At 35.6% G+C, this 23,333-nt stretch overlaps 2 protein-coding genes and 2 non-coding genes across 5 annotated transcripts in view; 2 read left to right on the top strand and 2 right to left on the bottom strand.

The window, feature by feature from the left end:
- LOC125679100 (uncharacterized) overlaps positions 1-8,707 on the bottom strand; it is a 21,465-nt gene extending 12,758 nt beyond the window's left edge. Inside the window, exons 1-6 of the mRNA XM_048918046.2 lie at positions 8,620-8,707; positions 4,857-4,929; positions 4,530-4,616; positions 2,683-2,939; positions 1,832-2,536; positions 323-618 (exon numbers count right to left, since the gene is read on the bottom strand). Of these exons, the coding sequence (XP_048774003.2) occupies positions 323-618; positions 1,832-2,536; positions 2,683-2,939; positions 4,530-4,587 (1,316 nt within the window). The 5' untranslated portion in view covers positions 4,588-4,616; positions 4,857-4,929; positions 8,620-8,707. The remainder of the gene's footprint in view (positions 1-322; positions 619-1,831; positions 2,537-2,682; positions 2,940-4,529; positions 4,617-4,856; positions 4,930-8,619) is intronic.
- The window catches only part of LOC125679099 (uncharacterized), an 18,442-nt gene extending 3,261 nt beyond the window's left edge, over positions 1-15,181 (top strand). The window contains exons 1-6 of one of the 2 annotated variants that reach the window (XM_048918044.2): positions 8,882-8,950; positions 9,091-9,355; positions 10,468-10,674; positions 10,965-11,143; positions 11,921-12,008; positions 13,765-15,181. In XM_048918044.2, the coding sequence (XP_048774001.2) occupies positions 9,133-9,355; positions 10,468-10,674; positions 10,965-11,143; positions 11,921-12,008; positions 13,765-14,018 (951 nt within the window). In that variant the 5' untranslated portion in view covers positions 8,882-8,950; positions 9,091-9,132 and the 3' untranslated portion in view covers positions 14,019-15,181. Of the gene's footprint in view, positions 1-8,881; positions 8,951-9,090; positions 9,356-10,467; positions 10,675-10,964; positions 11,144-11,920; positions 12,009-13,764 lie in introns of those variants that run through there. The other variant, XM_048918045.2, reaches the window with a different exon arrangement.
- A 6,956-nt stretch (positions 15,182-22,137) lies between these two features.
- On the top strand, positions 22,138-22,210 carry Trnas-gga (transfer RNA serine (anticodon GGA)). The gene has a single exon. It is a non-coding gene; the product is annotated as a tRNA-Ser (tRNA).
- A 768-nt stretch (positions 22,211-22,978) lies between these two features.
- Trnal-aag (transfer RNA leucine (anticodon AAG)) lies at positions 22,979-23,054 on the bottom strand. Its single transcript is given in 2 exon segments — positions 22,979-23,013; positions 23,018-23,054. It is a non-coding gene; the product is annotated as a tRNA-Leu (tRNA).
- Positions 23,055-23,333: the final 279 nt, after the last annotated feature.

Here is a 23,333-nt window from a genome sequence, read left to right as displayed (position 1 = left end):
CTACCACGACCTCGCATCCTACAGAAAATGCTGTGAATAAAGTGTGTTGATATCTACCGTGGAGGGTGATAATTCTGTAAGGTGTGCAACTTGTTGAATCAAAAGGTTTGAAGAAGAAAAAAACCATTCACCAGTGTACTTAACCTAACCTTGCTTTACAGCTTTTAAAATCAAATCCTTTACTGCATGAAGTGCTATGTATATATTGAATGAGAGGCAATGACAGTTGTGGACAAAAGGCAACAAGGCCATAACAGAAGATATGCTTGAAGAAAAAATTTCATTCAGTCCTTAAAACGGATGCGTTTGTTGTGTAAACTACAATTTAGAATGAGGACGTACGTTAACACTTCGACCATTTCTGCTGATTTTGATGGCCACTTCCAGCCCTTTACAGATCTGGTCTAACACGTGGAATGGTACCGATTTATTGACTGGGAGGTACACAACATGGTCTATGAGGTAGCGTGCCTCGTGAGGATAAAAATGGATGAGGGGGGCAAAATAGTCCAAGTGAGGGTTCCACTTCTCCGGCTCGATGATGTTTAGCTGTGTGGCACCTCGATACGCATCAATGCCCATCGCATTCAGAATCTTCACTACAGTGTCTGCATTCTCCTATCAAAAACGATAATCTTTGTTTATAAAAATACACCAATATCTGATTGATATATTACATGTAAAATGTGCCTTTTATTGTAATACAGTAAAACATGGTTACAGCGAACACTCTTATAAGGAATTCATGCTTACACCAATGAAATTTTTTCCCCCTGTAGTTTTAAAACATGCTTTGAATTCTAGTATAAAAAGAATTACATTTAAACAAATCAAAATTGTTCATCTCCATCAATTTGCTATAAGTTTGTTTTACTGTTAACAAAATTTACTATATGAAGTCTGTGTCCAGTTTCTACACTTTGTTTTAAAATTCACAGCATCAAAAACATGACTATACTAAATAGAGAATTATAAAATCATTCTAGGATAAATCACACTGATCACTTTAATCCAGTGACTAACTGATGACTGCAAAATCATTTCACAAGAGCCAACATTTACCAACAACTACAGTCAAACCTCATTATCTCGAACTCAATGGGACCCAAAAAAACTTCAAGATATCCGAGGATTCGAGATAGTGAGGTAAAATTGTTAAAAAATAAGTGGTTGGGACTTCCGAATCACTTTGATATATCCATAGTATTCAAGATATCGGTTTTCAAGATAACGAAGTTCAACTGTAATTTGGTCATCGGCAGCAAATCGAGTGTGTATCTGATCTACATCCACCTGTTCTAAACAAACAAACAACACATTGTTGACTGGCCATTGTGATCTTACTTCATTTGCAGTCAAATTCAGTGAGTCATTGGTTTCAATCCTGGAATGCTTCAAATTAGTAAAAATTCAAAGGATTTTCTTTATTCATGCATAGTTTAGTCACTACAGTCAGGGCTGTCACAGCACTATTTGGTTGCAGGACTGGGTCCCCTTTGGAAAATCATCATCATTTCTTGAAAAATTGAGTTTACTGTCCTTTCCATCCAAATAAAGTTTAAAACATAAGAATAGAATACCAACCAATTTTGAAATTCATTAATATTTATTCAGCTCTTGACTCTATTTATCGACTTTTTCCCCTGCCAGTTTACATTGCACAAGATATTTTCAATATGAATATGCATTTGGGAAATTTTGCTCATAAAATTGGGAAAGTGGGTGACTTTTTGGTCATTGGGAGTGGGTTCGATATTTGGTGTAACTTTGAGGGGGCGTGACGGCGCTGACAGTTTACATTGCTGTATAGACAAACAATTCCGTTACTTACTACCAGTATGGGATAGAGCCAGTAATTGTTCACATCACATTCGGACCCCACTAACGTCACACACTCCGGTAACCGCTCACGCACATATTCCCCCTTTATGTTGGATGACTTGAATTCCGAAGGTTTGAAATTTTTTAGCCGGTGCCGAAGGGTCTGTAACAGGGCACTTGAGGGTTGCTGTCGAATGCGGTGAACCATATCGCTGGGGAATCCCCTTAACATTTTAATCACATACTGTTTGTGGTCTATGTTTAAGGTCCTGGCTAGCCACATGGCGGGCTTGACCACCTGAGGACAATCCAACAACAGATACACTAAAAAATACTTAGTCAATTTCTTGAAGTATTCCCTGTGTGTTTGTATAGGGTACGTAGAATGATGTCGCGACATTTTATTGAACAATTCATGATCACGAATTTTTGCCATTGCACCACCGAAGGCTGTTGACGGCTTAATCACACCAAAACTAAAGAGAGCCAGGTCCGTCCGAGGATTCCCGAGCCAATCGAATCCACAGAAAGACTCGGCACAATCCTCAATCACAGATATATTGTGTCTCTGAGCTATATCTATAACGCTGTCCATTTCTACCAGCTTCCCGTAGATATGAGCCACTAATATGACCACTGTCTTGTCCGAGATGAGGTGCGGCAACTGATCTATTTTTGGACTTGTTCTTTCTATGTCAACATCCCAAGGAACAACCTAACCATGTTGAAAAAAGGCATGATAAAAAAAGTCAACATATGAAGTTTGAGACCAAAAAATTAGTAAACAAAATTATGTTGTTTTAAAAGACACCCAATATTTCAGATTCATAAAAAGGGACTGAATTCTGTTTCCTAGGATACCTTTAGCCCATGGTGTTTAATAATGTAGACCATGTCAGGAATGTTTATAGCTGACATGATGACCTCCGACCCTGAGGGATAACCCTTGACTTGTAAAAACAGGTCTAGACCGGTTCTGACTGACAGGCAGGGTAGGACAGGGTTCTGATTGGTTGATGTGGTCCACATCTGCTTCAGGTCCTGAATGGTTTCTTCTCTGTCCCTGCAGCATGTCAGACATCGGGAGGCTGCTCCAAAGATGTCCCGGAACTCAGCATCTAATAATAAAGAAGGCTTCAGTCTTTACTTTCATTGACAACAAAATAGATGCGGCTTTATAGCTCCATATAACACTTGATAACTTCAAAATGTGGTCGTTCTGTTTTCTTTCTCAGCTTTTGTAGCTTATAAAGTTTTAGTGCCTGTATTTGATTTCATTGCAGTTTCTATGTAAATATTCTATCGTCCTGAAGAAGGGACAGATTGTTCTGAAAATTTGACAATTTAATTTTTTCATATTGTTCGTGTTGTTGGTCATTTGTAGTGCTTCATGCACGCACACTACACATACACACATATAACACTGATTTAATTGATGTCATGTTTAATTTCTAATTGTCCTAATTATTATCTCTAGAGAAATTCTTCATTTATATAATATGTATAATGAAAATCTTAACATTTAAGTAATTACACAAAAATTTACACATGAATGATATTTGACGTTAAGTGAAAATAGGACATATATCTAAAAGTCATGGAAAACTGTCTACAGTGTGATGTGACCAGTGTTTGTATCTTTTGTGTGTTGCATGGAGACAAAAAGGTTGATCTAGATCAAAATTACACCTAAACAGTCTTCAAAATTAGCAACAAGCCCAAAGACTGTGGCAAGTAAAACTGTATAAAATGTTATATTCACAATTCTGCTGGTCCTGTGTTTCTACAATATAAGTGACCTACAGTGAATGTTTTCCCATGGTTGAATTGAGATGTGTGAAATCAGAATTAATACTTGTGTTTGCTTTAGACCTGTAAATCATTCTCCAGAAAATACACATCTACTACCGAAATCAACTCAACTTCCACAAGGATAAAATGAAAAAATATAAGGAAAATTATGAAGTCTACAAATCTTTCAAAGTCAAAGGGCCATAACTCTGCTGCTGAAAGTAAGTCATTCAAGGTAAAACTTGCACTTGATCTGTGACTCAAGCTGTGCACAACTACTCACAAAAACTAAGCTCAACATCTGCAAACGTGACTTTGGACGCCAATGAAATGACCCCCCCCCCCCCCCCTTTCAAATATGTATTTCAATAGAAACTTTAACTTTGCCACCATCTCGTCTCTGATAGTTATTTCTATAATATATTTGAACACCAATAAGGTACCTCTATTGTCCGATATGTACAGCTATAATAACTTATAAATGAGGTACCCCTGCTGTTTCTGATATAACTCTCCTTCTAAAAGAGTATGGCATATCATTCTAAAACACGATGATGATATTAGCAAATGAAATTCGCCATGTAGTTGTAGAGAGGAATTTAAAAAGAAACAGAGGTATTACAACCTTCTTGGAACATTGTACCACCCAAATCAATAATATCTTTATCAAAGACAGAAACTTCCTGGACCTTATCAACATGATTGATTTTTTGTTCTTATCACCATGTTGGTAGACTATGTTCACTTCTTTATCTGACATGTATATCTCTGATAACTTAGCACACCAATGAGGTGCTGGTAGAATATGTTCACTTCTTTATCTGACATGTATATCTCTGATAATTTAGCACACCAATGAGGTGCTGGTAGAATATGTTCACTTCCTCAATAAACAGTTCTGTAGACAGGTTACATACCTATGTATACACAGGTGTACGGCAATATGGAGCTAGCAGATCTCTCCTCGAAGGCCATTCTCAGGGCACCTGTTCCTCGACTTGACCCTAAGTGGACAGAAATATCAATGACATTATCCAGTTAAGTTCCTGCACATTCCTAAGGTTTATTATTACACCAAATACATGGATGTGCAGAATGCGAATTCATATGAACTACTTAAAAAATTATGTTCTTATTTCCAGGTGTATGTGGATGCATTAACAGTCATAATTTAATTCCAATCAAATTTAGTGACAGGTCTCTCTCTCTCTCTCTCTCGTTTTCTCTCTTTTCTTCTTTCTTACCTCAAAACCCTGTCACTAGCAGATTTCAACAGTCTTCAGTTTACTAAATAAAATCTAATCAGCCCATCCTCCACTGAAAAATGTAATAATAATTACATGTAAAATAGACTGCACCTCCACTGAAAAAAAAATATAATTACAAGTAAAATAGACTGCACCTCCACTGAAAAACATAATACTAGTAGTTACATGTACAATAGACTGCACTGTCACACATCATTAGAAATCATGAAAACTCAAAAGAAGTCAGATCTGCTTCCATCCATTTTCTATATTCCACAGGTGGGCTTTTTTTTTTTAACTGTTACAAATTTCCTCTTGACAATGTGTTCTGTTTATTCAAATGCACACAAAGTTTAGACTTGCTAACACAATCAGGTACTGAACATGTACCAACAGCCACCACGTATAATCTCCACCTCTACAGGTGATCAGGTACTGAACATGTACCAACAGCCACCACGTATAATCTCCACCTCTACAGGTGATACAGGTTTCATTTCGAAATAACAAATCACATCCAGGATTTTCCTCGTTCACTGATAACACATTGATCAATTCCACCTTTACACCATTCTCATTCTTTATGTTTCATAAACAGAACTGTTATCAACCTTATCCCAAAAGTTTTTTACTTACTCAATACACAATTTCTTTTATCTCTTTTCTTTAAGTTTTGCATCTATGTATATAAAACACGATTAAGAGAAATCAATAATGAAATATACAGTCATCTGGGGTTAGTCATCACTCGACTTTCCACCTGTTTTATGTACAATGTATATGCACACACTGACTTCATAGTATGTGTTGATGAAGTCAATATTATACTTAATTCAATTGATATTTATAAAGCAATGGTAACTATACCTATCTAACATCTGTGACAAGACTCGCTGTTAAAATCCTGTTTTAATATAAAGAAATATTGAAAAAATAAAACAATTTATATAAATTTGTGTGGGTAAAACAGCCATGATGTCAGCTTGCAGACTTACTCCATCTGAGATCGACACAAGGATAAAATATAGACATTCATTGGTTACTACATTGCATAACTCGTGACAATTTTTTCAATACTTTTTATCAACTCTTATATATACATGTATATATACACGTACATTTCATGGTGCATTTATCTACAAAATAATCTGCATACTTAAATTCTCTTCCATATGTTCATGAGTGTTTTGATACATGTATGTTTACCATTGTTGGAGGGACCTTATTAACATTAGACAGCCAATTACATTTATCTGCCAGGCACATGTTGACAAAACAGATAAACAGTTTGCATTATAGATATTTAACGGGATTTAAATATTTTGTGGGATTTTACTACATTGTATCAGAAAGTTGTAGTACAAGAAATGACTTGTGTGTACTTAATGGTGATCAAAAAATGATCTTTGGATGACAAGAAAAGCTAGTCGGAACAGAGTGATATATAATTATACTATTTATATCACTATATATATTCCTGGAAAACATTTTTCAACCATTTTCTTTCTACATCACTTTGAATAAGTGAAAAACAGCTTTATATATAGGGCAACTTTTAAATTGGGTAAACCATTTCCCAAAGCTTACAAGCAAAGATAAAATAAAATCAGATGAAATTTTCTTTTGTACAGCATGCAGTCTTCTTTACTCAATTCGTGTTTATGAAAACATATGTTTGAATTCATTTTCTTTCCCCATATAACATAGTGATTTGAATTCTCCTGCATTACTGTTAAAGGTCTCGAACTGTACTTTCAGCAGTAGAAGCAGTATATAGGAAAAATTTTTGGAGTATCCAATTCGGATTTGTGTGATGTAAAAATTGAAATTATACATTAATTACAAACTGAGAGTTAAGAGTTTGATTTTTCAATGCGGGAGGTCAATTCATTGCCTGACATAAAAAATTGCGAACTGATAGAATAATAATTTTCTACACCAGTCTTAGTATTCAGTTTCATATTTCTTAAATTTATGAAAATGACATGATACTGTAATATTTTCTCTCCTGAAAACCAGTAAGCAATCTAGACCTGATTGCATACAATTATGATCTGTTTTTATAGTGAAAAAAACTATCATACATTTTTCATTGACAAATGAAGCACTTCAGCCCATAACCATCATAGGACATATTTCTCAAAATTAAATTCACTGATAAAATGACGAATTAAACATAATTTTAAAAGAATGTATGCATAGAACTTCCAACAATACTATAAGATTAGATGTACATATAAATCCCGACCTCGTATGAATATACATATATTTATATAAATATATATTGATCCCAACCTTATATAAATACATACAGATCCCAAACTTTAAATATAAATACCTATAGATCCCAACCTAATATAAATACACATGTACAGATCTCAACCTAATATAAATATATATAGATCCCAACCTTACATAAATACATAGATCAGGGATTTTTTAACCCCTTGAATCCAATTAAGGGCCCGGGCCTTCAAGTTGAGGGGAAATAGAGACATTTGATTGAAATTGGGAAATTTGTTTCATACAAATAAATAAGATAAACAAGCAAAAAGTTCACCATTTGATATTTTATTATCAATGTGGCTGGCTTAAACAAGCTTTAATTTCCAGTCTTTGGCAGAGAAATAACTGTCAAAATTTCTTTGCAACAGAGTGGCACTGAGGTTGGATGGCCCCTCATGGCACATTCTCATCAAAGCATTCATCATTCAGGAATTTCTAGGCATCATTTTGGGAAAAACACCTGCTTACAGCATTGGGAATGGGGCCAAATTTCGGCCCTCTACAGACCCTAAATAAATCCCTTTAGATCCTAACCTTATATAAATACACATAGATCCCAACCTTATATAAATACACATAAATCCCAAACTTATATAAATACATACAGATCCCAACCTTACATATTAAATACATATAGGTCTTTCGGATGAGACCGCAAAAACCGAGGTCCCGTGTCACAGCAGATGTGGCAAGATAAAGATCCCTCCCTGCTCAATGGCTATAAGCGCCGAGCATAAACCTAAATTTTGCAGCCCTTCACCGGCAGTGGTGACGTCTCCATATGAGTGAAATATTCTCGAGAGGGACGTTAAACAATATACAATCAATCAACCAACCTTAAATAAATACATATAGATCCCAATCTTTATATGTAAATACATATAGATCCCAACCTTACATAGATCCCACCCTTATATAAATACATACAGATCCCACTCTTACATAAATACAAACAGATCCCAACCTTTTACATTGTTATATAAATACATAGATCCCAACCTTATATAAAAAAATATACAGATCCCAACCTTACATAAATACATATAGATCCCAACCTTATATAAATACACATAGATCCCTAAGGGAATTTTGTATCGCTATGTGAATCCATATAGTTTATGTAATACCGTCTTAGTGAGTCAACTGCAGGGTCGACAAAACCGTGTCATGCTGTCATGAGTGATGTGAACGTATCCTGTCTATTTGTAGTACGGTCGTGTGTTCAACTTACAGATGTAATGTTTGATTTAAAGGAGATAAAAGAATAAAAACACAACTGCCATGTCAAAGAACATATTAGAAATGAATTTTTTAAAAAATTGAATTCAAAAAGTTATCTTGCGATGCCTAGCGAGTAGTGTTACAGTACTTACACTTTACTTCCGTTTGGGCTTATCAGATTCTGAGTTTATCATTAAAAATATGGAAATATTTAGCTTGTAAACAGTCTATAATTATAACCATGTTCCCTTACCTTATACACCACTGACTTAGCCCATATTGTCCAGTAACGACCTCTTCCGATTTGACATTCTCCCAATTTCGCGGATTAGAAAGTAGAACCAATTCTCGAGCCCGATAAAAATAGACTATATCTATAAAATAATCATTCAGTATTTCTATGTCTAACATGCGCAATCATTAATTCCACTCAACTTTTTCGCTAAAAATTGAAGAGTGAAATATACGTGAAAATGAAAGAACGGTAAAAAAAAATTTAAAAAAAAATCGAGATTACATCGGGATCAGCATTCACTTGAACGTGGAAAAGGAAAGTAGCAGTAGGACATCAATCATCAGCACATGTAAAGTTTATGCTTTTCAGTAGAAAAATTCATATTCCTTCAGTTGGATTAAATATAAAAAGAGAAAATCTTGCAATTGTATATATATAAAGGTAGATCTACATATGCACTCATTCGTTTTTTGGGTGTTTTTTTTTTAGACTGTACAGTGCAGAGCGAGAGGGACTAAGAGAGAGAGAGATATGCAGGCCATCACCAAAGGAAATACACTTCTTCTCTCAGCCTTGAGAAACAGGACCCCCAGGACAGATTACCAAAAACTTCCCAGCTGTTTGTATTGCTATCATACAGGTACAGAAGTGAACATTTTGAGAGGCAGAGTTCATCTACACTTGGCTCCTGGAAATAACACACCAGGCCTTACCTACTCAGTAATAAACACACTTCAGAGGCAGCTCTGCACTAGTAAGTGCAATTTAATTAAAGAAAACAAATCTGTATCAAATCTTCCTTTTATTGCTCTGGCAGAGCAGGGTGGACATTATTAAATCACTTTGTCTGACATCGGTCAGTTTGGATGGATTCTTACCATGCTTACTTTTACCGTTTTCTGTTACCCAAAATATTTCTTTCTGTTTACAGTTCATTCTTTGAATAAAGTGTAAGCTAAAAGAAATACAGTGAGATTTTTGACAAATCCAGGGGATCCAATACCTGAAGCCTGGCATAGTCTGAAGCGAGCACGTGAAACTTACAAACTTTACAAGCCCAAATGTCATGTCAAATTTTTAGCGTATAACTTTCGATGCCATATTTTTTCAGAATATCAATACATCCAATAAATTGATGAATTGCACTAATATTTCATATAAATACCATAATACATCCAATAAACTAATACTTCATATAAATACCATGTAATTGATCATTACTAACATGACTAGGTAACATTTACAATATGTTCACTTATCTTGTGTAAGTGTGATTATATGATAGCACCTTGCATCATAATTATTCGTAACAATTCCTGGGTTGAAGTCTAGAGACTCAGTGCATACTAAAGCAATCCATTCAATCCATTGGTTCCAGTTAAGTGAATATACTCAGAAACATAACACTAACTAGAGATTGAAGCAACTTCCTCGGTGATGTGCACATTTATTGCATAAAATATGTGATGGGTCAATCTATAAAGTTTTAAATTCTATTTATCAGCTTTATGTTAATTTCTTGTTATGTCCCTGGAATCGAAGATTGGGGGGCATGTGGTTTTTGGTCAGTCCGTCTGTCTATCTGTGGCAAATAACTTTAACCTTGGTCATATCTTTTAAACCATATGTGTATTCCTTGTGGCAAGATCTTTCTATTGACACCAAAATCTTTGACCTGGTGACCTTAATATTGACCTTTAACCTACTTTTAGAAAATTATAATATAAGCCATATTTATCAAATCATTAGGGGTATTGTTTTTATATTAAGCATGTGCATTTCTTGTGAGAATACCAGATTTGTTGACCTTGTGACCTTGACCTACCTATATTATATATTAAACATATTCCATTTTACTTAACACAGATCCTCCAGACAAACAAGGTTCTCATGATGAACTACATTCCTCCCAAGTGTCAGAAAGTGAAAGTTCTCCCAAACATGTCCCAGACTTTGAGGAGGTTGAATCAAAGCAGGAGGGTCTTTTGGATGAAGAGATAGAAGATTTTTATCGTGAAGAGGAAGTGGAGGAGGATGAGGAACCAGAGTGGGTGTCGCCCGTAAGCCTCACAAGTAAGGATTGATAAGTGAACTTTATCTGCAGGCTTCAGTGTAAAAAAGATTATCAAAAGATACATGATATATCAAACATATCTCGTTGCAGTCTACATAATTTTCTATGAATAATTCGAAATTGAAAATACTTGGCTAATAATGCTTGGTATGGCATATGTACATTTTTTGCTATTACATACAATACATATTTGATAACAAATATCTAACAGTGTGTCATAATTAAATGGAAGTATAAAACTGCACATTATCAGGAAACATTATCTTTCTGTTATGATTGATTTAAAAAGGAGGAAAAACAGGCGTTTTTGATATCGAGGATTTGGTGACTGTCCTGAGAGCAGAAAACGCCAAGGATATCTCCGTGATAGAAATTCCGCCCGAGGTCAAACTCACTGATCACATGGTAATAGCCAGTGCCATATCCATCCGACATCTACGAGCCATTGTTTCATCGGTCAACTACACTGTAAGTTACAAATCTCTATATCAATCTGACATCTATGAGTCATCGTTTCATCTGTCAACTACATCGTAATTTATAATCTATATATAATCTATATATACTGTATCAATCCAAAATCTTCGAGGCATCGTTTCATTGGTAAACTACATCGTAAGTATCAATCCAAAATCTACGAGTCATCATTTCATCAGTCAATTACATCGTAAGTTATAATCTGTTCGATGGTTCTCCTTTCATGCAACCATTCTGGATTTTTTTAAAAATATAATTTTTTTTTTTTTTTTTTTTTTTTTTTGTGCACATACCGGTATATCAGATATACATTAATATTATATCCAGAGGAAAAAAACAAAACAAAAAGAACCAAAAAAAAAGAAAGCATATGAGCCGAAGGTATGTGGGATTTGAAAGAGAAAGAAAAAGAGGAAGAGAGAGAGAAGTTAAGAAAACAGAAGGTTCCATTGATTCCATTGGGCATCAAACTTTTCCTTTTTACCATTTTTATACGAAATAAATTTTTGAGTTTCATAAAAAAAATTCATTTGTGAAATTGTAGCACGCACACTCAAGGACTCACATCTTGCTGTGTACACATAGTATTTAAGCCATAAGACATAATTTTAATATGTAGGCATTTTCTTTTATTTAATGTATCATTTCGATGTCCAGGGGTACAACTGGGACCTTACATTTTCTGCACCCAAATATTTTAACCTCCCTGCTGACCAACTATTCCAAATTCATCTATGTTTGTTCATGAATTTTTACTTTCATATTTAGTATAAACAAAAGAAACATGAGGCTGATCCTTTCCTTCTCATTGCTGGGGCATCAGATCCTGCATCGGAATGGCTAGCAGTGGATCTAGGTAGGACTAACTATCACCATACTAATTATACAACTGTAGACTAATTAACTATCACCATACTAATTATATATAAACTACTGTAGACTAATTAACTATCACCATACTAATTATATATAAACTACTGTAGACTAATTAACTATCACCATACTAATTATATATACATGTAAACTACTGTAGACTAATTAATTATCACCATACTAATTATATATAAACTACTGTAGACTAATTAACTATCACCATACTAATTATATATGCATGTAAACTACTGTAGACTAATTAACTATCACCATACTAATTATATATAAACTACTGTAGACTAACTATCACCATACTAATTATATATAAACTATTGCAGACTAATTAACTATCACCATACTAATTAAACTGTTGTAGGCTAATTAACTATCACCATACTAATTATATATAAACTACTGTAGACTAATTAACTATCACCATACTAATTATATATACATGTAAACTACTGTAGACTAATTAACTATCACCATACTAATTATATATAAACTACTGTAGACTAATTAACTATCACCATACTAATTATTTATAAACTAATGTAGACTAATTAACTATCACCATACTAATTATTTATAAACTACTGTAGACTAATTAACTATCACAATACTAATTATATATAATAATAATAATAATGATTGGTTTTATATAGCGCCTTTTCCAGCGTATGCTGCTCAAAGCGCTTTACAATAATCAATGTACATTATTACCCTGGCAGACCTTACATCAAACTAGAACTTTCTCAGCCTCCTAGGAAGCATACAGTGCAAGCTGCCATTACAAGCGCTAGAGCACTAACATTCTAACAATATCTTTCACTGTCTATAGCCAGGTACCCCTTTTACACTTGGGTGGAGTGAGAAAATTCATGTAAAGTGCCTTTCCCAAGGACACAACGTCAGCCCTGCTGCGGCCAGGACTCGAACCCACAACCTTTCGGTCGAGAGTCTGACGGCCTAACCACTCGGCCACCATTACTGTAGACTAATTAACTATCACCATACTAATTATATATTTAAACTACTGTAGACTAATTAACTATCACCATACTAATTAAACTACTGTAGACTAATTAACTATCTCCATACTAATTATATACATGTATAAACTACTGTAAAGGTCTAGGTAGGACTAATTAACTATCATCATACTAATTGTAGATAAACTAACATAAAGATAATACTGTTTTTATATAAAGGGTTCTTTGGTTTCTCTTGGTAAATTTTCATGTCAGGCAAGACTTTAATCAGTTGTAAAAGTAAATTGCTTTTTATCTTCTCTCTACATAAAGTGTTTCATTAAACTGAAATATACCGCCACAGTGGTCTAGAGGTTAGAGCGTTCGCCCCACATGTTGAAGACCAGGATTCGAATCCCAGCCGCAACAGACCTAAGTCGTTAAAACAGGTAGTGACAATTCCATCGTCAAATTCTCGGCATCAGGTGTGAATATCACAGGTCCTCGGAGATGACCTTAAAAACGGATGTCTGTGTCGCGGTAGGTGTGACACGCTAAAGAACCCTCACTGCTCAATGGCCGTAAGCACCGAGCAAAGGCCTAAATTTGAAGCTCTTCACCGGTCTTGGTGATGTCTCCATTTGAGTGAAAAATTCTCGAGCTAGAGAGAGAGGAGAGAGAGAGAGAGAGAGAGAGAGAGAGAGAGAGAGGTTAAGGAAGTTACAATCAATTAAACTGAAATAGCATTTTGAATGTTGCTCTTGATAGGTAACGCCTTTCTACATGTGATGATGCCAGAAACCCGACAGAAGTACGATATAGAGGGCCTGTGGACACGGGGAGACGACTCTCAGGCAGACCCAGGTCATGAGGAGGAGGGGGACAGGGCAGGTGATTTCGAGTGGGTCAAGGAGCTCCGACTCAAGAGAGAGAACTCCAGGTCAACACAGCAGGCAGAGTCTGGTAACAGGAACCAGAACAAGAAACCAACGAAAGAAGAGGAATATGACTGGATAAATTAGAGCCGAGATTTAATGTGAACAGCATGACATTAGAGACGAGATTTAATGTGAACAGCATGACTGGATAAATTAGAGCCGAGATTTAATGTGAACAGAAAAACTGTCAAGACACCAGCAAAAGAGGAACATTTTAAATAATGAAATATTGAATGATATCTTCAATTATTTGCATTTATGTTAATTTGGCACTCCATATTGCAAAGTGCTGGGAAAAAACAATTTTGATTCATCTTGAATGCAATTCATTACAAGTACATATCTAATATGTTTTAAAACTACAGAGCGTGAAATACCACTTTACAGTTCTGCATATTTAAGTTAAATTACAATTTTCAGCAACAGTAGAAAACAAGATGTGTTCTTAAAACTTAAAATGTCCCCGAAAGTGTCTATACTGATGAAAGACAATATATGACACGTACATCAACACTATAAGATTAATTTGGACCTGCCCTAGAGTCAAAACCCTGGAGGTGGTATCTGTACTTCCTTTTCTGATTTTCTTAACGTAGTTCCACACTCCTGTGACGTCATAAGATTTTCCAAAGTCAATAATTTAACGACTGGAACATAAATTTTGTTGGAGTCTTTTTCAATAGTTATTGTAAAAAATCTTGTTAACCATAAAATATTTCAAAAGTCTTAGTTATATTTGAATAGTCAATAATGTGTTTCAAATTATTGAATCCAAGGACAATAACTCTGTTTTCATTAAATTATTTATCAAGTCCATTATGCAATAGATTTCCTATATTTTTCAAGGTGATAAGGAATTATTATCTGTGTCTTTTCATGTAATTACATAAAATTTTAATCCATCAGTGGTTTTGAATAGCTCACCTGTATGGTGCCAGACTTAGGTTTTTTATGGGGGTATACATACTCTGGAAGCTATAGATTTGAAATCATTAAGGAAAGGTATGGATTTTTTTTCATAAATAACTATAACAGATGTACATCTACTAATATAAACAGAAAAAATGATATGTAAACCATGCTATAAGGAAGTTGTGTCCATATTAGTTTGTTTTTTAACATTTTGGAGAATAAGGCTAATTCAATAATTTTGCATTTTTTATACTAAAACTTGATGAACATATTGAAAATGACATTTGTTTTAGTTATTGACATGTTTCCTGATAAATAAATGCAATTTAAATTATTATTATTTTTTTCATTTTAAAATAACAACAGATAACTGTTTCCAATGAATTTCATAAAAATCTACATAGGGTACATGACTTCAGTAGTGACTGTAATGAAAATTAATATGGAAATCCTTAACTAATTTGCCTTTTTTCATTACTCTGAATGTTAATCTATTGATTCCAAACAAAAAAAATGCTACCTAAACCCCAAAAATTCAGGACTAAGGACCCACCTTAAATATGCATTTAGATTTTAAATGATCATCAGATCCTATGATCCACTCACGTAGATCATTACACTAGGTAATTTGACTCTTGGACCTTGTGACCTGAAAAACATTAGGGGTCATCTACTAAGGACAACCACTGTGCCAAGTTTTGTAACTGTAAAGCAAAGGGATCTTTAGATATATTATGTTCAGAGAAGTTTGACCTTCGACCTCAAACTCAATAGGAGTCATGTACTCCTTATGTAGAACCAGTGAACCAAGTTTGATGCCTGTCGAGCAATGGGTTTTCAAGATATTGAGCAGACAATACTTTACATGTCCAGTTTGACCTTGTGACCTGAAAATCAGTAGGGGTCATCTCCTCCCCAGGCACAATCACTGTACCAAGTTTGGTAACTGTCGAGCAAAGAGTTCTTTAGATATTGAGTGGACAAGAACTGACAGACATGTGCAAAACGATGAATTTTCAAAGGGGGACATAAAATCTAAATCACTCTGAATAGATCTAGGCAAAATCTGAGGCACTATTTGTACAAAAGATTTAATGCTACAGATATCAACTTTTTGTGAAAATAAATGCTTTATATAGAACTTCAATCATACAGGAAAGATCTGCGACTTTCAATGCCTGGGACTTAAATGGCAAATGAACAGTCACCACCTATGTTAGACATCTTGATGTGATACCAGAACAAGAATGGACCCAGAACCTCCTGATTGTACAGCAAACACCTCATCCATTCGCCTTTCACTAACAAAAAAGACTTAGTCTTCAGCAAATATCTTTAATTCAACCCTTTTTTGTCTAGAAAAACCCCTAAGGATTCTTTGATAGATGAAAGGTGAAGATAATGAACAAAGATCAATCTCATAACTCCCACAAGCAATACAAAATAGATAGTTGGGCGAACACGGACCCCTGGACACACCGGAGGTGGGAACAGGTGCCTAGGAGGAGTAAGCATCCCCTGTCAACTGGTCACACCCGCCGTTAGCCCTATATCATGATCAGGTAAACGGAGTAATCTGTAGTCAAAATCAGTGTGCCAAGAACAGCCTAACACGTCAGACAGCATTTGACCCAATGATAAGTTGTATTGACGAATTAGATCGATATAACGACCATAGAATTTGCGAAATGCTGACTTCAATCGAAACTGATGAAACCCCTGTACCATCAACTTGTTTGTCAGTAGCTTGCCTCATTTAAAAACTGACCATACGCAGAACAAGCTCTTGTGTATCGAATCTATTGAGAGATATAAACACCATATGCAGGTGGTAATGGAATATTACTACATGAATATGGGAAATTGACAATGGAGAAGCTGGAATAATCTCAATTGTCATACAGTTGAGTTGTCAGTTTGCCGTTAATGTCTGCTTTCAATGAAATATCTAAGTATGAAACAGAAGTGGACGACTGTGGTGTCTTAATAGACAAAACGTCGTCGACAGCTCACCTAGCAAAGGAGCACAATTCGTGTCCATGGTATTTCCAACAGACTGTTGTTGATTTATGTTTTCCGCCACTCTCAACAATTTTTCAGTTATCTGGTGGCGCCCAGTTTTTATTGGTGGAAGAGAGAACCCAGATACAATGTACCTGGGAAGAGACCACCGACCTTCCGCAAGTAAACTGGGAAACTTTCTCACTTACCGGCGCGATCGAGATTCGAACCCGCGCCGACCAGAAGTGAGAGGTGTGATTTTTGAGCGTGGTGCTCCAACAGACTGTTGGAAGACCTGATCACCTAAGACCAAGAATATATTGTCAATGAGGAACTTTAGCATATTTTTTTATTTCAGCTTCACAGTACTTGTGCATGGAATCCGAGTGGTGTTTAACAAAATATTTTTTGGGATGACTGATCACTAGATAGGAATACATGTATTTATGTTTTCCACTATTGTTGAAGAAGCAACTGTCTATAATGTCTAAAAGTCTAGTCTTTAATTTATCGTGAGGAATGGTCGTGTAAAGTGTTGAAGTCATAGGTTTTGATGTTATTGATCTGGGAAAAGTTTTGCGATTTCAAGTTTACTAAAAGTTTTTTAGAATCCACATTTGATTAACACCACTTCTGACAAATGTAGCCGCACAGCAAGTTTAAAATTTCTTCCTCACAGCTGTTTTAAATTTTCGTGAGGAGCAAAGATAGGGGCTTGGTACAGCACTTACTGGATCCAGCAATCTATCTTTGTAAGGGTTTTTATGCAGTTTAGGAATCCAGTATAGGTACGGAAACTCGTATTCATTCGACCCATTGACTGGAATATTAAATGTGTCTAAAACTGAAACATGGTTTTGAAGAATTTCATCTTTTGAAAGGGCAGTTGAAGTATAAGTACGATTACCAAAAGTGAAGTTAATGCCGAGTTCGTTTAAAATACAGTTGTAATAATGAGCCTTACAAACGATGACAATCTTGTTCTAAGCTTTGTCAGCTGGAACCAAAACATATTCCTCGTGTAACCTATCTAATTCTTTTATCACTTTTGGTTTACTAAACACAGAAGGATAGATGTTCCGTACTTTATTCTTAATATTCTAATGCGGGATTTTGATATTCCTCTTACCGTATGCTTTTAACCCATTCTGACAATGTATTAAGTTCTTATTCATATTTAGCCCATTGTCTGGCATAATCTTCGATAGAATTCAAAATAGAGATGAAGTTCTATCGGCAATGGAAAGACCGAGGTTTTCTGTATTTAGGACCTTTTAGAATATTGAGTGATATGAGGTCCTCATTTTCAACTATATCAACATCAACAGTAATGCCATGTCCAGCTGGACTATAGTTGAAAGATGAAGAACAAGAACACGTTGATGGATTACGTATAAGATGGTCTATATTTAAGCACTGCAAAGTTTGTTTATAATTAATAAGTTTGGATGCAATAGTAGAAGTATATTTGTAAGAAATACAGGGTGTAGACTTGAAATAAGTTGGAATACACGACTGAACCCTTTTTTTGACGAAGAATGTTGCTTATTTTAAAGACATACATGTGATTATTATTCCTTTGTTTGTGAATTTGAGCTTAAGGAACTGGCGACATGATTTGGAAGGAATGTCGTCCATAACCTGTGGTGGTTTAATTATAGCCTATGATTGGCAACATCCATAATCATAGAGTTCAGTCTATATTCAGGTGTTGAAAAATCCGAGTATAGACTAGCTGTGGCTTCTTCAAATAATGTATGTAAAACCCTCAATGGAACAGATCGAGTAAAGTTTTCCACAGGTGCTTGTGGACAGGACTTCCGGTACCCCCCTTCTTTTATTTTGAAATGTTCAATTCCTTGGGTATTTCGGACGTATTTTTGATAAAATATGTAACTTCAGAGTTTATCTATTTCAATGGAATACACAAATCTCGCATAGAAACCGTTTTTAAAAATGTCATATCACCGATCATAAATAAACGTTAACAATAGATTTTGCTGATAAATAGATTCACATTTGTAAACTATAATTTACATTCGTTAACTATAGTTCACAATTGTTAATCCTAGTTTCACAAATTGTGATACTATATTTATCAGACTTGTAAACCGTAGTTTACAATCGTGAAACCGTATTTATCAGATAAACTATAATGTTTTGCAATCGCTAATGATTGTTTTCATTGATAATTATAGTTTACGCTTGTGAAACATAGATTATCTTTTAACTATGGTTTACAGATGTGAAATATAGATTAACGTCGTTAACTATAGTTTACGGTCCGTAAACTATAGTTTACAGTCGATAAACCTAGTTTATCAACTGTGAAACTATGTTTAGCTCATTTTTGTGAATTTGGCGTGCCATAGATATGACATTTTTAAAAACATTTAAAAAAGTCCCATCACATTCACGCTATTTCCTTGTGGACTAGTCAAATTTCCCACATCATATACATTATCATTGCATCCATATGGAAATGCGGTACATAGAGTCCATATCCAATGATCTTCTCGTTGTCTACGAAAAGGATTGTTTTTTGTGATTTTAAATTCTTTCCAAAATCCTTACCCTCATGGACAAGATGGAGTGGTCCGGTGATTTAAAACGCTCGTAAAGAAGCTGGTTACCAGTACCATTATTTATTTCAAACTTTTGCCCTGATATTCTTTTATTAAGTGAACCCTTGGTTTCTCCCACATAAATTAAGCCACATAGGTTACACTTAAAAATTATCAAAAGTTTTGGTACAGAAACTACGCCCAGTGAGATTACTACTAAATGAATTTCTAGTGATCAGTATATCACAAGTTTTACAATTCTATACAGAACATTTTGAGATCGAGCATATGGGATCTGAAAAGGAATCGTCAAAAATATCTCTTAAAGGAACATAAAAGTCTTTAATTTGGGTATAAGAAATTTTTATTTCTGTATCAAAGCTGACAATTTGACGATTGTACATTTTTTGATTTTTGATATCTCGAAGGATAATCCGAAGGACACCAACTGATCTGTAGGAGCCTGTGTCTCTAATAGACTTTACAAAGTGACACCTTTTTATACTGGGTGACGTGTCAGCCAGTATTGTTTCAAATAACTGCACGTAATTTTTAATGTACATGCAACCAATGAAATTCATATTAAATGACATCACTCTCAGCTCGCATATGGAAACTCATCTCCTGTGGTCTCTTTCCCTGCCACGAATATTTCTTTGAGAACTATACTGTCTACTGTCACGCCTGTCCTCATGTTCAAACGAGTCTCGTCTTTTTTTCACTGACTCTCTAACACTGTCACTCTCCGAATCTGAGTGGTTCCTCTTCCTCGGGGGTGAGGGCGAGGAATCATCTGAACTGTCACTAGACGAATCCTCCGAACTGCTGGAATCGGAATCACTGGAGGAATCGCTGTCTTCACTTGACGATTCCTCACTCCTCCTGCTGCTGCCTTAAATTATTCCTCCTCCTTGTTCTTTTGTCCGGACATTCTCCAGACTGTCTTCCCTGACCCTCAATTTCGATCGCATATTTTCTGGACTCTCTTCTCTAACCCTTTTTTTCGACCGCACATTCTCTGTACTTTCCTCTCCCCCTCTCCTTTTCTCCCTCTGTTGTATATCCCCATTAGTGTAGTCTTTCCTGGATTTATCTCCACTCCTATGCCTCGTTCACACGGATGCGCATTAAATTTTACTTCGCATCAAATTTGATGCGAAGTAAAATAATGCGCATTAAATTAATTCGAATTAAATAGCGTTCACACGGCGGTAATATTTAATGCGAAGTAAACTAATGCGCATTAAATTCGTATGCATATCTATTAAAGGGTGTGCGAAATAAATTAAAGAATAGACTATGTTATTGAAAATTATTTTTATAGATATTTTAATGAATATTGTGTAGATACAGAATTCTTTGTTCAAAACGCTATATACATACGTAGTATACTACATGTTTACAATTTACATGCTGATCTACACATAAGGAGTTTTGTCGTGTTTATTTATATGTTCCCAAGAAATTACTTGTAATTTCCTCTGACGACCAGCATTCAATCTAGACAATATATTGTTTCTTCATGGGCCCAATTTTAAAACTTCGGAACGTCTTTTTCACCATTCCGCTGACTACTGTTGTGACGTAATTTTTAATTACTAAAACGTATTATAAGTCTACTATGACGTCATATGGTATAAAAAATTAAGAATGAGCGGCATATTTGTTTTAAAAAATGTAAAAAAGAAAATCATATTATCACTATTTTAAAACATTTTTGTCGTATTTAAAAACAATTCCTTCCACATGTATTACTCAGTATGCCTATGCAGAGCACAGATTTACGTCTGACATTATCTAATGACATACTGTTTGTACATGTTTTTAGTGATTATTATCATTTTGCTTAGTTTTTCGTACAAAACTGACATTAATATATATAGCTGACCATGGGTATGATGCATGTGACCCAAATTTGCCATTATGCATGCGTCTACATTTAATTCGAATTAGCTTCGCTTAGCGTTCACACGGAGCTAATGCGAAGTAAATTTAATTCGCATTAAATCGCGACGTCAATTTTAATTCGAAGTAAAGTAATGCGCATTAAAATCTCCGTGTGAACGCGGTTCAGATTTAATTCGCATTAACTTACGTTTAATGCGAATTAAATTCTTCGTGTGAACGAGGCACTAGTCTTGGCTGCTACATCTTTTCTTTTCCTCCTTGGTGCCTCATCTTCTGAGGAGCTATCTGCAATACAAAACATGCATTTCATTTATAATGTGAGATCATTAAATTACTGTAAACCAACTTTTATTCGCATGCGAAATATATTTGCAAGAACATCATCATAGTGAATTTTTGTTGCCACGAACCAGTCCTTTAATGTAGCATGTATGTTTAAACATAATCTCAGAGCGAAAATTAGTCACCACCAACAACTTCATCACTTGTAAATCGCAAAATAAAGTCATCACAAATAAAACTTGGTTTACAGTACTCGTGAATAGGTCCATAATTGGTCTACAATGTTCATAACATTCATGGTTAAATCAAAATTAGATACTATGATCCGCTCATCTACTATAGGTAGCGATAGTAGATGAGCGGATCATAGGATCTAATTTTGATTATAAATTGAGTGATAATCTAGTGTATTATCAGTTGTAAGCGCCCCGGTGATAATTTTGATGCTCATTTTGATAGTTTATAAGGTACTAGATAAGTGCTAAGAATATATGTTTATATTAGTGTATAGCGGTCAGCCGGATTCGATCGCCGGTGGTCAGATAGTTCAGTTGGTAGAGCACCTGACTGGAGATTCAGGGGGCCCGGGTTTGAATCCCGGTCTGGTCCGTTGCATTTTCTTCCTTCCTGTTACATTGGAAATTCAGAATTAAGTATCTACGTTAAACAAGTACCCCAGTAAGATATCTGGGGAATCCAAGACCGAAATATATGTATATAAGTGTCAAGTGGAGAGTGACACGTCAGACACACACACACACCCTCACACATATAATATATATATGTAACAGGAGGGGAGAAAATGCAACGGACCAGACCGGGATTCTAACCCGGGCCCTCTGAATTTCTCTAGTCAGGTGCTCTACTACATGTAACTGAGCTATCTGGCCTCTGGCGATCGAATCCAGTTGACCGCTACATTCCCCCTCCTTAAAGTTGTCTTCACACCTGAAGACATCAACCCAGGATCTTTATCCCCTGGCAGGCATTTTCACCTGTCAGTTCTACAGGTGCTTGGGTTCGGGGACCCTTCGAATAAGCTACATGAGTTGATTTAATTATTTCTTTGTTGAAAATATTTCTAATACATGCCAACAACGTCGTGCATTTAACCCCTAAAGTCCAAAATAATTCAAAATAAGCCCTGTTATAATAACCAGTGAGGGTATTTTTCTAAAAGGGCTTATTTTGGACTTTAGGGGTATGCACGACGTTGGCATGTATTAGAAATACTTTCAACAACAAAATAATTAAATCAACTCATGTACATGTAGCTTATTCGGAGGGGGGGGGGGGTGTCTTGAAACCAAGCACCTGTGGTCAGTTCCAGGGGCTAGTCTACGGCACCAAATGTAATAGGAGGGGACAAAATGCAACGGACCAGACCGGGATTCTAACCCGGGCCCTCTGAATTTCTCTTAGTCAGGTGCTCTACCAACTGAGCTATCTGGCCACCGGCGATCGAACCCAGCTGACCGCTATGCATTCCTCCCTTCTTAAATGTCTTCACATCTTAAGACATCAACCCAGGATCTTTATCCCCTGGCAGGCATTCCAGGGGCTAGTCTACGGCACCAAATGTAACAGGAGGGGAGAAAATGCAACGGACCAGACTGGGATTCGAACCCGGGCCCCCTGAATTTCTCTAGTCAGGTGCTCTACCAACTGAGCTCTCTGGCCATCGGCGATCGAAGCCAGCTGACCGCCATCGTCGGAAACCCACGGTTGATTA

The sequence above is a fragment of the Ostrea edulis genome, chromosome 2, assembly GCF_947568905.1.
Source record: "Ostrea edulis chromosome 2, xbOstEdul1.1, whole genome shotgun sequence".
Lineage (NCBI taxonomy): Eukaryota > Metazoa > Mollusca > Bivalvia > Ostreida > Ostreidae > Ostrea > Ostrea edulis.
This window is presented reverse-complemented; position numbering and strand designations above follow the sequence as displayed.